We start from the raw sequence: 13,202 nt of genomic DNA on the forward strand, positions 1-13,202 counted from the left end.
GTCCAGGGTGCGGGGGGCGGGGGGTTTGAGCAGAGAGCAGGAGGCAGAGCAGCAGGCGCGGGTCGGGAGACGCCCCGAGCCGGGTGGCTCGGCTCACCTCACCCCTATCGGAGGGCGACTCCGGCAGGAGCAGAAGCAGGAAGGCGGGGTGAGGGCGTGCCGGTCGCGGGAGAGGGAGTCTGGGTGGCGGTCCTGTCCCTGCCTGGACTCTGCTGTCCAGGACCAGGTGAGGGACGGAGAGCGACGGAGGCCAGCCCGGCAGGGCCCGGGGGCCCCGGTGGCTGCGGCAGGGGCGTGTGGCGTCTGCTCTTGGGGGGACAGCCCGAGCCCGTCCGTCTTCTCTCCTCCCCTAGGGCCCGATGGCGGCGAAAGCCCAGCCCAGCGCTCCCAAAGCCAGGCGTCCAGGCGGGGCTGTGGCACAGGGACAGTGGGGTCGTGCCTGGTAAGGACCTCGTCGCCCTCCGGCCCGGGGGCAAGGGGAGGGGAGCCAGCCCGTGGGGTTTCATGGGCCCATTAAATTTTTCTATTGTCAAGACTCACGGCAGGTGAGCAGCTTCTCATTTTATAGCCAGCTGGTGCCCTCGCTGTGTGCGCCTTGCTGTCCTGGCTGTCCCGGGCCAGGGAGCCGTGGCGACTGGGGTGCGGATGCATGTATGTCACCCACAGCCCAGAATGGGGGAGCCGCTGGCCCTGTGGGTCACGGAAGGCCTTCCTGCATGCGCACTCTGGCCCTGGGCTTTCCGTGGGTGCCCAGGGGTCGGTCACCCCTGACGGACCGCGGTAGAGCGTGTGTGTTAAGTGGCTTCCGGCAGCGGGGTGGCCTTTGCGCTGAGCCGGCGGCCTCCTCCTCTGAGGCGCGGGCTGGGTCGAGCTAGGGCACCCACGCCCGCATGTGGGGCACTGGGTCGGCGAGGCCGGCGCCCGGCGCCCGGCCTGAGTGTCCGCGCCTCCCACAGGGAGGTGGATTGGTTTTCCCTGGCCAGCGTCATCTTCCTGCTGCTGTTCGCGCCCTTCATCGTGTACTTCTTTATCATGGCGTGTGACCAGTACAGCTGCTCGCTGACCGCCCCCCTGCTGGACCTGGCCACCGGGCGTGCTCGCCTCTCGGACATCTGGGCCAAGACGCCGTCTCTGACGAAGGAAGCGGCCCAGCTCTATGCCTCGTGGGTCACGTTCCAGGTCGGCCCTTCCCAGCCCTGGGCCAGGGCGCTGTGGGGGTGGGGAGTCCCTCGCTGCCGGGGTCCTGGCCACCCGTCTGGGAGATGGAGTCCTCGCTCAGGGTGCTGTTCCTGTTGAGCGCCCAGTGGGATGCTACCTACAGCCAGGTGTCCTTGGCCTCCTCGTCAGACAGGGCAGGCAGCAGCTAGCGGCATCGGGGTGCCCGCCGTGCCTGCGGTCCGGGAGGCCCGGCCCCACAGGGACCGACCGAGCACTGAGGGGCAGGAGGGCACAGCCGGCCCAGGGAGCCCCGACCACGGCACAGATCTTTCCCTGTGACACCGGGAGGGGCACCGGCCACCCATCCCTGAGGGACACTCGGTGACAAGAGGCACTGAGCCTGTGTTCCTGCCAGGTTGTCCCGGGAAGAGCAGCCTCAGCTCCCGTGGGACCCCACGGCCTCGCAGACTGGCAGGCGTTCGCCAGGACGTGGGTTGGCAATGAACCTGCTGTTTGGCAGAAGGCGGCCCGAGCTTTCGTGCCCTGGCGGACGCTCCCACCCCGGGGTCCCAGCTGCCCGCCTTCCTGGTCCCTCTCACGGCAGGCGTCTCGGTCCCTTTGGGTAGAAGCGACTGGGGACAGCCCATCGCAGCAGCCTAGGAGTGGAAATATCCCAAGTGCCCGTCGACAGGTGGCCGGGCAAACGAGTGTGGGGAGTCCACGCAGTGGAGTGTCCTTTGGCCAGAAACGGAGTGGCGTTCTGACGCTTGCTCCCACTGGGGGGGGGCTTTGGTGACACTCCGCTGAGCAGAAGGGACCGGCTGCGGTGGACAGGTCCAGCAGGGCTCCACTCACGGGCGACGTCCAGAGCGGGCAGCTTGACGGGACGGAGCAGATTCGCGGTTGTCAGGCTGGCAGGAGGGGACCGGGGTGGGGACAGCTGCTGACCCCTCCCCGGTTCCCTCTTGAGGCGATGAGAATGTTCTGGAAGTAGGTGGTAGTGACCGTTGTACGACCTTGGGATGTGCCGGACACCACTGAATAGAGCTCCCTAAAAGGGAGCGTTTTAGGGTTTGCGACTTATTCCTCCATTTATTTTTTTTTAAATGGTCCCAGGAAAGTGAGGGGGACGAACTTGCGGGTTCTCGGAAGTGGGGAGAGCGAGCCCCACAGGGACAGCAAGCCCCACAGGGAGAGCGCCCCGTCGCTCAGAGCAGGAACCCCGCCCTCCGTTCGGCCCCCGCGAAGCCCGCAGTCAGGCCCTTCGGGAAGAGGAGCCGCCGTGAGCGGGAACCCCCGTGTCCTGGCTCCATTAGTGAAAGCAGGGCCGTGTGACACGCCGGGCCCCGGGCCACCGGTGGCCAAGCTCCAACTTTCTGTGTTCCAGGTGCTTTTGTACGTGTTGCTCCCTGACTTCTGCCACCGGTTCCTGCCGGGCTACGTGGGAGGCATTCAGGAGGGCGCCGTGACCCCCGCAGGTAACCTCCCCGAGCTCGGCCCCCTGCCAGCCATGCCCCATCCCCCCGGCTCATGGGGCCTGCCCTCCGCTGTCCCAAAGTCTGCTCACCAGCGGGTGGCCCGGCTCTGCCCCAGACATGGGTTTGAGCCTCACGTTCCTCGGTAGAGAGGGGCCCGAGCGGCCTCGCCCCGTGGCCGGTTGCCAGCGGTGAGCTCCTGGAGCCTCTCCCCGCAGAGGACATCGCGGCCTGCCCCTGGCGCCTGGGAGGCGGCTTTTGTTGGGGGGCTGCCTGGTCCCTTCATTCCCCTCCGTCTCGGGAACCCAGCAGCCCGGCAGATGGCACCCCGCCCCGTCCCAGCCTGCGGAGAGCATCTGGGCGGTGGGGGGCGCAGGGCTCCCGACAAGCACCTCAGGGCGTCCTCACTCCTTCTCCCCAATGTCTAGCAAACCGCAGGCCAGTTAGTTACTCAGCCCCCGGTGTGGCCGAGCCGGACACGGGTTGCCCGCAGAGCCAGGCTCTGAACACCGAGTTTTACGCGGGAGGAATTAGGCCATTTATTTGCAGGGCGCCAAGGGAGGAGAATAGGAAGCCGGCATTTAAAACCCGAATGCCCGATGGTTTTCAGTCACGGGCTTTTAAAGGCGAAGACCGAGGGCAAAGCCGTTTGGTGGGCTCTTGTGCAAGCACCGTGGCTTTCCTAGGCCGATTGATTTGGTTCCTGGTGTCTCCTCTGAAGCCTTTAGGACTGGTCGGCCGGTTGAGGAGCCAGGAGTCTGCAGAACACGTCCTGATTGTGTCAGCAATCTTATCTTTAAAGCAAGACGCAGACACTAAACGTCTCGCGACCCCCGTCCTTGTTTACGCTGTTGTTGCTTCATGCTTGACGAGCACGTTGTCTTCGATCTCCGGCAAAGCGCGCTTTTAGATATTTTTTTCCTGGAACTCGCTTTGCGGGCAGGTCCGCAGGACGTGACCGACACACGTTGTCTTTGACGAGAAGCTAGCGAGGAGCAAAGCGATCGAAACATTTGGTGAAAGGCTTTCCCTGCATCTCGAGGCCCCGTGGTCTAACACCCGCCCGCCTGTGTTCACTGTTACCTGCTGGTTAAGGAGAACCAGAGCCTCGGGAAACGTCTGCACCCCGTCCCTCCTCCCAGACTCAGCATGCAGGGCAGTCAGTCCCTGGACGAGCAGCGGGAGGCACCCCCCTGGCCGTTTGACCTGCGGTCTTGAATCGCAGCAGAAGCTGACCAGCTCTCTGGGTTGGAGCTGGGGTGCCCTAGACAAGGGCCTGAGCAACTGAGACCCCGAAAGCAAGCAGGCGGGGCCTGAGCCAGCTGCTGTCACACTCGGGGACACACTTCGATGTGTAAATCTTCCCTCCACAGGGGTCGTCAACTTGTACGAAGTCAACGGCCTGCAAGCGTGGCTCATCACGCATCTGCTCTGGTTCGCCAACTCCTACCTCCTGTCCTGGTTCTCTCCGACCATCATCTTCGACAACTGGATCCCGCTGCTGTGGTGTGCCAACATCCTCGGCTATGCCGTGTCCACCTTCGTGATGGTCAAGGGCTACTTCTTCCCCACCAACGCCCAAGACTGGTACGCCCTGCGGCGGCTAGTCGGAGGGGCGGTGCGCGTTCCCAGCCCGGGCTTCTTCCGTGACCTGGGGGCGGGGCCTTCGAGCCCTGAGGGTGAGGGTCCATGACATGACCCAGAGGAGCTTCGTGGAAATTTTTTGACTCGGGGGGCACCCTTTCTGAATGTCTGGGTGGCATCCGCCCTAGGAGGAATGCAGTCGAAGATGGCCTGGTCTGCCTTCGGTGGCCGAGTCATCTGGGTAGGGAGCAGGGGAGTGGGAAAGGCAACTTCCGGCCCCGGGGGCAGAGGGAGCCCATCGCCTCTCTCTCTGGGACATCAGTGTGGCCTGGCACTGGCACAGTCAGGAAGGCGTCTTACTGTTTGAGTAGCTTTAATGTAGCAGCTTCTCTGGGAAAGTTCTATTGGTTGATGCTCATTTGATTGAAGACTTGGGTTGGATAGTGGTTATCCATCATCCATCCATCCATCATCCACCTACCCACCCGCCTATCACATATGCCCACACATCCACCTTTTACCCGTCCATCTGTCCATCCATCCGCCTGTCCATCATCCATCTATCCATCTATCCATCAGCCTACCCACTCCACCCATTCACCCAGCTATCAACCCATTCATTCATCCATCCGGGTCATCATTCCTCCCTCCCTCCCTCCCTCCATCCTTTCCTCCATCCATCCATCATTAGCAGACGTTTTTGGGGATCCTCCCGTAGACAGGTGTAGGCAGTGGAGTTTAAGGTGTGAACAAGATTCTCGTTCTCACAGTTCTTACATTTTAGTCTGGGGCCCAAAACAACAAAGTGTTTCCCTTTACCTCTCGGCTCTGGGGGAGCGTCTGGACGATGGTGCTTCGCAGCTTGTGTGATGATCAGATGATGAGCCTGGTCTTCCACAGCCCATGGAAATCCTTTTGCCGCTTTATAATCTTACCGCCTTTGGTGGACTTTGTGTGTTTTGCTTTTTTCTGCTTATCTTGAAGGAAAGGGACGTGATAATGTTTTTCTGATTAACACAGAAATCTCTGTGTGTACACACAGGGTATCCCTAACGAGGGACCTCCACAGGGATGTCTTGGCTGATTCTCTGGTCACCCTTGGCAAGGGCTGTGGGGTCGGGTCACTAGGACAGTGAGCCATTCAGAAACTGATCTAGTGGAGGAATATGTGGGCCATGGAGCCGGACACCTGGCTCTGTGCGTTCATTTCAAACGTGCTTGCTGCATAATAAAGCCTGAGTCCAGTGGAGCCTTTGGCCTCAGGTGTGCCATGCCTCAGGGAGACCTGGAGGCGGGGAGAGGACCCTGGGCCCGGCCCGAGGAAGCCGTAAGCACAGGTGCATGCCCACAGCTTCCCGGGCCGGAGCGAGCCACTCTGGTGCTGCTTCCCCGGATGTCTGAGCTGAGCCGGAGCGGAGTGCACGGGGCAGCGGCCGAGGCTGCGCCCCCTGGTGGCTGGTCCTTGCAGCTCACACCAGCCGCGGCCCAGGTCGCCAGGCGCCCCTGTGCAGGCACGCGGAACAGGAACAGGTCCCGGGCCCTGAGAGGGGCTCCTTGACTGACGGTGTCTTCTCTTTACGTTTTTAAGCAAATTCACAGGTAATTTCTTCTACAACTACATGATGGGCGTCGAGTTCAACCCCCGGATCGGGAAGTGGTTCGACTTCAAGCTCTTCTTCAACGGACGCCCGGGCATCGTCGCCTGGACCCTCATCAACCTGTCCTTCGCCGCCAAGCAGCGGGAGCTCTACGGCCACGTGACCAACTCCATGGTCCTGGTCAACGTCCTGCAGGTAGCCTGTCTGTGGCCGAAGCGGGTGGACACGTGGGTGCTCGCCAGGCACTGGGGAGTCCCGAAAGCCGGAGGTTTTCCAAAGACCCTAATCCGCAGCTCTGGGGAGGGCCCGGCCCGCTCCCCGCGTGGCCTGGGGTGTGGACTGGCCCCGGGGGACTTCCCCAGAGGATGCCTGTTAGCGGCTCGAGCGTGGCAGTGGTCCCCGCGTCACGGTTCTGGCGTCTCTGGGAGGGCCAGATGACGTGGCCTCCGGTCACGGTCGTGGCCTCCGGGGTGTGTTCCCGCACAGTCCTTGTCTCAGGCCACCCCCTCAAGGCGGGGCACGATGGTGTGACTGGCCTCACCCTGTCCCACCTGCGGAGGCCGACGTTGGTCTCCTCGACGCCCGCGGGGCACAGTGGTCGCCCGGCCGTGCCGGCCACGTTGGGTGTGTCGTGCAGCAGGGACAGCCGGCAGGGCACATGCTGGGACACTCAGCCCGGCGAAGGGCGTCGCTGCTGGCGCGCACGGTGGCATGTGGTGTCCCCCCTCCGTGGCCCGTCCCAGGCTCTTCCACTCTGAGCCATCGTGCTCCACTCTGAGCCCCCCCAGCCTGGGTGTCACCTCCCGGACGTTGTGGGGTGCCCCCTTTCTGTCATCATTTGTGGGCCCTCCTCATCCTCTTAGACCTCAGACTCTCTGAGGACAAGGACCCCCCTGCCGCCCCGGCCCCGTTCCAGGCCAGGCAGGAAGTGCTCCCACAGCCTGGCGGTACACGTCACCAAAGCGGCTGTGACAGCAGTTCACTCCGTCACCCAGGCGGGTGGTTTGCGGAGGTGCCCGCCCCCTCCGTGCCCCCGGTTGGCACTCGGCCCCTCGTGTTCCGCAGGCCATCTACGTGCTGGACTTCTTCTGGAACGAGGCCTGGTACCTGAAAACCATCGACATCTGCCACGACCACTTCGGGTGGTACCTGGGCTGGGGAGACTGTGTCTGGCTGCCCTACCTTTACACGCTGCAGGTGAGGATGGGGGTGGGGAGCCCCTGGCCCCAGGCGCCCACCGCTCGGTCCCTAGGCCAGGCCAGGGCTGCCCCCCAGGCAGAGGGCTGAGCATGTACTGAGCTTTGCTCCTGCACAAGGGTGTGTCCTAGGCAGGTGTGGGAGCCGGCGAAGGCTTAGTGTGTGAGTCAGCTCGGGCGGCCACAGCGAAGTCCCACAGGCGGGGGCTTAAGCCACAGTCACTATCCCCAGTCCTGAGGGCTGGTAGTTTGAGACCCAGGTGTGGGCAGGGCCGGTTCCTCCCAAGGGCTCTCTCTCTCCTGGACGTGTGGACGGCGTCTCCTTCCTGTGTCCCCACATGGCCGTTCCTCTGCGTGTCTGTGTCCTAAGATCCTACGAGGACACCAGTCACGTTGGATTAGGCCCTAGTGACCTCGCTTTACCTTAATCAGCTGTTTAAAGGCTCCTCCTCCAAATGTCACATTCTGAGGTCCTGTGTGTTAGGGTTTAACAGAAATTTGGGGGACGCAGTTCAGCCATCACCCTTACAGACGATGGTATGCACTGCACTTAGGGTAAAAAAGAGTGATTTGGGGGACTGGGTGGATGGAGGGGGTGTATATTCTTATTTATTCAAATCCTAATGCCTAAAAGACAGGAGGGCATCTTGCCTACCTTTCGTGCTCCTTAAATACTTCGTGAGGCTCTGCGCGGGTCCAGGCCCGTGTCGGGTGTGGTGCAGGGTGAGGGGTGAACCAGGTGTGTGGGCATTGCCCTCCGGGCACTCACGGTGCTGGGAGAGGCCATGAGACAGGCAGCCTGGGCCGGGGTGCTGACCCTGATAGATGGAGCCCCCAGCTTCTTTGGGGGTCAGCAGAAGTCCCCAGGGGCAGCCCTGGCCGGGCTGAGGGTGGAGTGCTGGGGGGGCGAGCACAGTGGAGTTCATTGGCAAGAGCTCATAGCAGGGGTGTCTTGAGGCGAGGAAGGGCGGAAGGCAACGGGCAAATGCGTGGCGTGAGGAGACAGAGGCATTGTCACACTGGTGGTTGGAAGAATGGAGCAAAGTCCCACAGGCTGAGCGAGGTCAGTGTGTGAGGTTGGGGACGGAGGTGAGGGACGGGGTGTCCCGGGGGAGGCGGGATAGGCCAGGACTCAGAGGGGTCACGGAGTAGGCTGAGGCGTGGCAGCGCTGGCCTGGAGAGCTGCAGGGACCTCGTGGGGACCTCGACAGAGCTGGCAGCCAGGGGGCGGGCCTTGAGCACGTGTCTGGACGTCTCTGAGAACTGAGGGTGGACGCTGCCTGGGCCAGGGCTGGGGGAGCCCTGGGGGCATACTGGCCGTGACCTGGCTCCTCACCTGCCTGCACTGTACGGGAGGAGAGAGGCCTCGTCACGTGGCTCCTATGTCCCTCCCAGCCTGCACTAGAGCCGCCTGGCTTTCGTCTGGGGTGCTGGGCACCCGTGTTTCGTGGCAGCTCCGAAGGCCAGGACTCAGCCACCTGCCGGTTTCGTCAGGGAGCGAGCTGGCCCAGGGGCGAGGGAAGAGCTGGCCCTAGGGACCTGTCTGGTTAGTTGGGGGCAGGGGCGGGGGCGGGGGCTGTAGCAGTTCGTTCCAGACGGAGAGGCCCTGGGCACAGACTTCGTGGGCAGCGCGGTGTGCACTGGCCTGGCGTGCGGGGTTGACAGCCAGTCTCGCACGTGGCACAGCACAGGCCGGGCTTAGCTGCCTGATCCCCGTGCGGCCTCCCGGGCTGTGGGACAGACACCCTGGGCTCCGGCGCCCGTGCCGCATCCGCCAGGAGGGTCCTGTGTCCCCACCTCACCGGTTCCGAGTCTGAGAACTCCATTTCCAGGCGTGCAAAATAGTAACAGCAGAGCATGCGTGTGTGTGTGCACGTATGTGATTGTGGTCCTGGTACGTCCGACCTCGCGGGTGGACGGCAGGCTGGAGGCCTGGGGGTGTGGACGCTGCAGCTGGTCTGAGGGCCGTCGGCTGGTGGCGTTCGCTCTCGTTCCCGGGGGCCAGTCTCTTCGCTCTCGTGACCTTCAACTGATTGGGCGAGGCCCACCCACGTCATGGGGGCCACGTGCTTTCCTCTGAGTCCGCTGATCGGAAATGTCAGTCACTCGTACAGAATCCTTTCAAACAGCGAGGCTGCTGTCTGGCTGAATATCGGGGTGCCGTGGCCTGGGCTAGGGAGGGCACGTAAAGTTAACCATCACCACGTTACAGTGAAATGGTATCTTTTATACTACATTATAGGTTTTGTGTCAAGTATGTTACATATTTTATACTATGTGTAATCATATAGTGTATGGACGTGCACACGTGTGTACCTGTAGGTCAGCGGACAGATAGGAAGGGGGGTAGGTGGGCAGAGACACGAATTTGTGTTTTTCCTCGTCCGCCCCCAACCCGGCCCTGTTGAGGAAACTGTCGGACATAGGTGGGCAGGCGGCCGGGGGCAGAGGCGGCCCGGACCCTGAGGAGGCCACGCTTGACCTCTGCCCTCTGGCCCCGCAGGGCCTGTACCTGGTCTACCACCCCGTGCAGCTGCCCACCGCCTATGCCGTGGGCGTCCTGCTGCTGGGCCTGCTGGGGTACTACATCTTCCGGATGGCCAACCACCAGAAGGACCTGTTTCGCCGCACGGACGGCCGCTGTCTGATCTGGGGCCGGAAGCCCAAGGTCATCGAGTGTGCGTACACGTCGGCCGACGGGCAGAAGCACCACAGCAAGCTGCTGGTGTCGGGCTGCTGGGGCGTGGCCCGCCACCTCAACTACACGGGCGACCTGCTGGGCAGCCTGGCCTACTGCCTGGCCTGCGGCGGGGGCCACCTCCTGCCCTATTTCTACATCATCTTCATGGCCATCCTGCTGACCCACCGCTGCCTCCGGGACGAGCACCGCTGCGCCAGCAAGTACGGTGACGACTGGGCACGCTACACCGCGGCCGTGCCCTACCGCCTGCTGCCCGGGGTCTTCTAGAGGCCTGGGAGGAGCCCCGAGGGAGCGCGGAGCCGGCCGCTGGGGCTGCCGTCCCCGCTCCGCCCCGCAGGAGCCTCCGCGTCCTCATCTGCGGGCCGGGCGGGGCCGGGCGCGTGGCGGGCGTCCGTCGCTGCCCGCGCGGCCCCCTCCCCTCGTCCCGAGGACTCCCGCTGCCTTCTCACCAGCAGACGTGACCGGTTTCTCTCTCGGGTCCCGGGGGAGGCGGGCCGGTCACCCCGAGCGCCCATGCTGACAGTTTCTCCTCTCCATTGGGGGCTGTGCGCTCCGCCGCCCGGACGGACCGGTGTCTGACGCCCAGCCGGACGTCGCCCCGCTCCGGGTCACGACCCCACCTATCCGTGCCAATGAATGTAGACCTGGGTCTGGCGGGGGCACCCGTGGCCGGTTCCCGCCTCGGCTCCCGGCCCAGCCCCCATCGCCTGCTCCGGACGGCGGGGTGCAGCCTGCAGACACTCACGCTGCAGTCGTCGGCACAGGCCGAGCATCACCGCACGGGGCCGGGGCTCCTCCTGCTGCTTCCTCGTTGCTCACGGCTACCAGGGGCGGGGTGAGGGGCCAGCCAGGGCGCACAGGCCAGACACGAGGCCGTGGCTCCCAGGCCACCGCCCACTGAGCAGCCGCCCGTCCGCCTCCAAAAGGATGGTCCCTGCTTGCATGGGGACTGCGCGCAAACTGGCCCAGGTAACCCAGAGACCCCGCCCACCAGCTGGGGGCCTCACCGTGCCTTCTCCGTAGAGGTCCAAGCCTCAGCCTTGGGGAGGGGACTCCCTCTCCAGTGTCCCTTACTGTGGGCATGTTCCCTCAGCCCTGGGGTGTTCTCGAAAATCCTCTTTCGATGTGAATGCCTTAGTACAGTAACGGATCTTTACATTAAACTTCCAGTTCAAACTCTGCGTGGTTTCTGTCCCTGTGTGGCTTGTCCCCGCGTGGTGGTGTCCTCTGTTGGGGACGTTCGATCGGCCAAGGAAGAAAGCCCAGCTCGGCCACCAGCCCCTAGCAAGTGACGGGAGACTCAGCGAGCTGGTGCCAGGCTCGCCTCCCCCTTGGGGAAACAGAAGAGTGGACCCAGCTAGGAGCCCTGGGCAGGCAGGGGACGGGCAGGGCGGCGGCATCCCTGTGTCATGGAGGAGCTGGCTGAACCGCCTGCCAGGCCTCGTCAGGCCGACTTGAGGACAGGTGTCCGGTACTGGTGCCCACCCTGCCCACTGGAGCTCGTGGGCCTGGGGGGTCCCAGCATCTGTGCTTGTCATGAGCCACACGGGGGATTCGAAACCTGCGGGACCAGGGACCCACTGCCCCCATGGCCGAGGCGAGCAGGCCCCGCCATTTCTTCCTCAGATGGGGAGCAGACGCGTTTGAAGGAGGTTGCAGTGTGGCGGTCGTCAGCTCAGAATCTGGCTCCTTTGAGACCAGCAGCTGCGTGACCTTGAGCAGGTGACCGGCCCTCTCTGTGCCTCGGCGTCCTCGTTTGGAAGACGAGGGTGGTCATTAGCTTCCCGCCTTGCTGCGGAGGGCTGCTCGGCCCCCATCATCTGGCCGAGGTCGCCTGTGTGGGCATCTCCGCACTGGGCTGCAGGGCGGTCTTAGGCACGGGGCACTCAGCAACCGCCTGTGCACAGTGAGGGCAGAGCCAGCCGGCCTGCCGGCCCGCATGCCAGGCCAGTGCACACCGCGCTGCCCACGAAGTCTGTGCCCAGGGCCTCTCCGTCCGGAACTGCTTACAAAGTACATTAAGTTCTCAGGGAGGCCTTGGCCCCTGGACCACTGTGAAGACGGCCTGGCCTTCCGCCTCCTCCCCAGGGAAGGGGCTGTGGGGGCCGAGAGGTATGGGTGCTAGGGGGTGCTCCTCTGGCCCCCGGCCTCACCACGGGTCAACAGCCCCCAGGACAGGGCTGGTGTAGGAACCCACGTGGGCACAGTCAGAGGGGCCGTGGCCTGTGACATTAGAGCATCTCCAGGGCACTTCCAGAGTGGCCTGGAGCTGAGTCACCTCGCACCCCCAGTTCTCCCACGGGTGCAAGGCACGCATCGCCCCGGGAGTCGGCGTGGGTTAAACAGTGAGCCCAGCCACTGGCACAAGCAGTGGACTGGGGATGTCATCACGATCGGCTGCCAGAATCTGCACGGCAAGGAGTCAGGACGGGAGGCGAGAGCGACCCCTGACCTGCTCTAACTGTCTAACCGCGACGTGGTGGCCGGCGGTGACAGCGCAAGCCCGCCCCACGTCCCACGGACGCAAAGCTGCATCAGAGGAGGCGTGGGGTCGCCAGCCAGCTGGCCACCTGCCCTCGCCGGCAGTGAGGGCCGCGTGTGTTGAGGGCGCCGGGCGGACAGTTCGCTGTGAGCCTCGCACACGGCACCCCAGCCCCCTCTAAGGGAGCAGGTCCAGAGGGCGGGTCGCACAGGTGGCAGGTCACAGAGAGACCCAGAAGCGGGCCCCTGGCTGCCATGGGGGTGTCTGCGTCTTGCAGAGTTCTCGAGCAGCGAAGGAAAGAAAAGGAAAAACGAATTCTGATTTGAGTCGAAACAACTGAAAACTGGGCAGTAAATATGACACAGTGGTCCTTAGACCCTGGGGAAGAGCAGAGGACAGGGACCGTGGGGAGCCCGTCCGTGGTCCTAGCCCGCCGCCAGCAATGCTGATGACTTGGATGACGTGAGAAACGGAATTTACCAAAATGGACAGAAGAAAAAGCCAGAAGATCTGAATAGCCCTCTACCTGTTAAAAAAAATAAATTCTTAATTTTAAAATGGTCCGACAAACAAAACGCCAGATCCAGATAGAGTGACTAGTGAATTCTCTCGGTCTCTTAAAGAAATAATACCCATGCCCTGCAGAATGAGAGATCATCTCACAGCTCACCTGAGGAGGCCAGTATAACCCTTGGCAAGGACGTTATAATATAAGAAAACCGCGCTATGATATCGGATACAAAATATCATCAGTGATATTAGTGAATGGACCCCGACAATATTCCCAAAGGCAAAGGCATCAGGACATAGCGGGGTTTGTCCTGGGATCGCAGTCATTTTAATGTCCGCAAACCGAGCGATGTAATTCATCGCATTAGCCCAACGAAGAAGATAAGCCATTTCATTGCGGACGGAGAAAAAGGATTAGACAAAACACCCACCCGTTCATGATAAAGACCCAGCAAACTGGGCCTCGAACAGAACTTTCTCCGCCCGATAAAAGATACC

General features: G+C 62.9%; 1 protein-coding gene across 1 annotated transcript; it reads left to right on the forward strand.

Annotated features, from left to right (window-relative positions):
* The first annotated feature begins 359 nt into the window (after window positions 1-359).
* On the forward strand, window positions 360-10,893 carry DHCR7 (7-dehydrocholesterol reductase). The gene is made up of 7 exons (XM_039840578.1): window positions 360-442; window positions 957-1,179; window positions 2,546-2,636; window positions 4,007-4,220; window positions 5,806-6,010; window positions 6,881-7,012; window positions 9,515-10,893. The coding sequence occupies exons 1-7, from the start codon at window positions 360-362 to the stop codon at window positions 9,977-9,979; spliced, it is 1,413 nt and encodes a 470-aa protein (XP_039696512.1). The 3' UTR covers window positions 9,980-10,893.
* The last annotated feature ends 2,309 nt before the right edge of the window (window positions 10,894-13,202 follow it).

The sequence above is a fragment of the Pteropus medius genome, unplaced genomic scaffold (genome assembly GCF_902729225.1).
Source record: "Pteropus medius unplaced genomic scaffold, Ma_sr-lr_union100, whole genome shotgun sequence".
In the NCBI taxonomy this organism is placed as follows: domain Eukaryota; kingdom Metazoa; phylum Chordata; class Mammalia; order Chiroptera; family Pteropodidae; genus Pteropus; species Pteropus medius.

Bases quoted from the DNA above. Each gene is read 5' to 3' on its own strand.
- DHCR7 (XM_039840578.1), top strand. From the start codon at position 360: ATGGCGGCGAAAGCCCAGCCCAGCGCTCCCAAAGCCAGGCGTCCAGGC. The intron at 1,180-2,545 runs GTCGGCCCTTCC...TCTGTGTTCCAG, and splicing joins CCTCGTGGGTCACGTTCCAG to GTGCTTTTGTACGTGTTGCT. The intron at 6,011-6,880 runs GTAGCCTGTCTG...CGTGTTCCGCAG, and splicing joins TCCTGGTCAACGTCCTGCAG to GCCATCTACGTGCTGGACTT.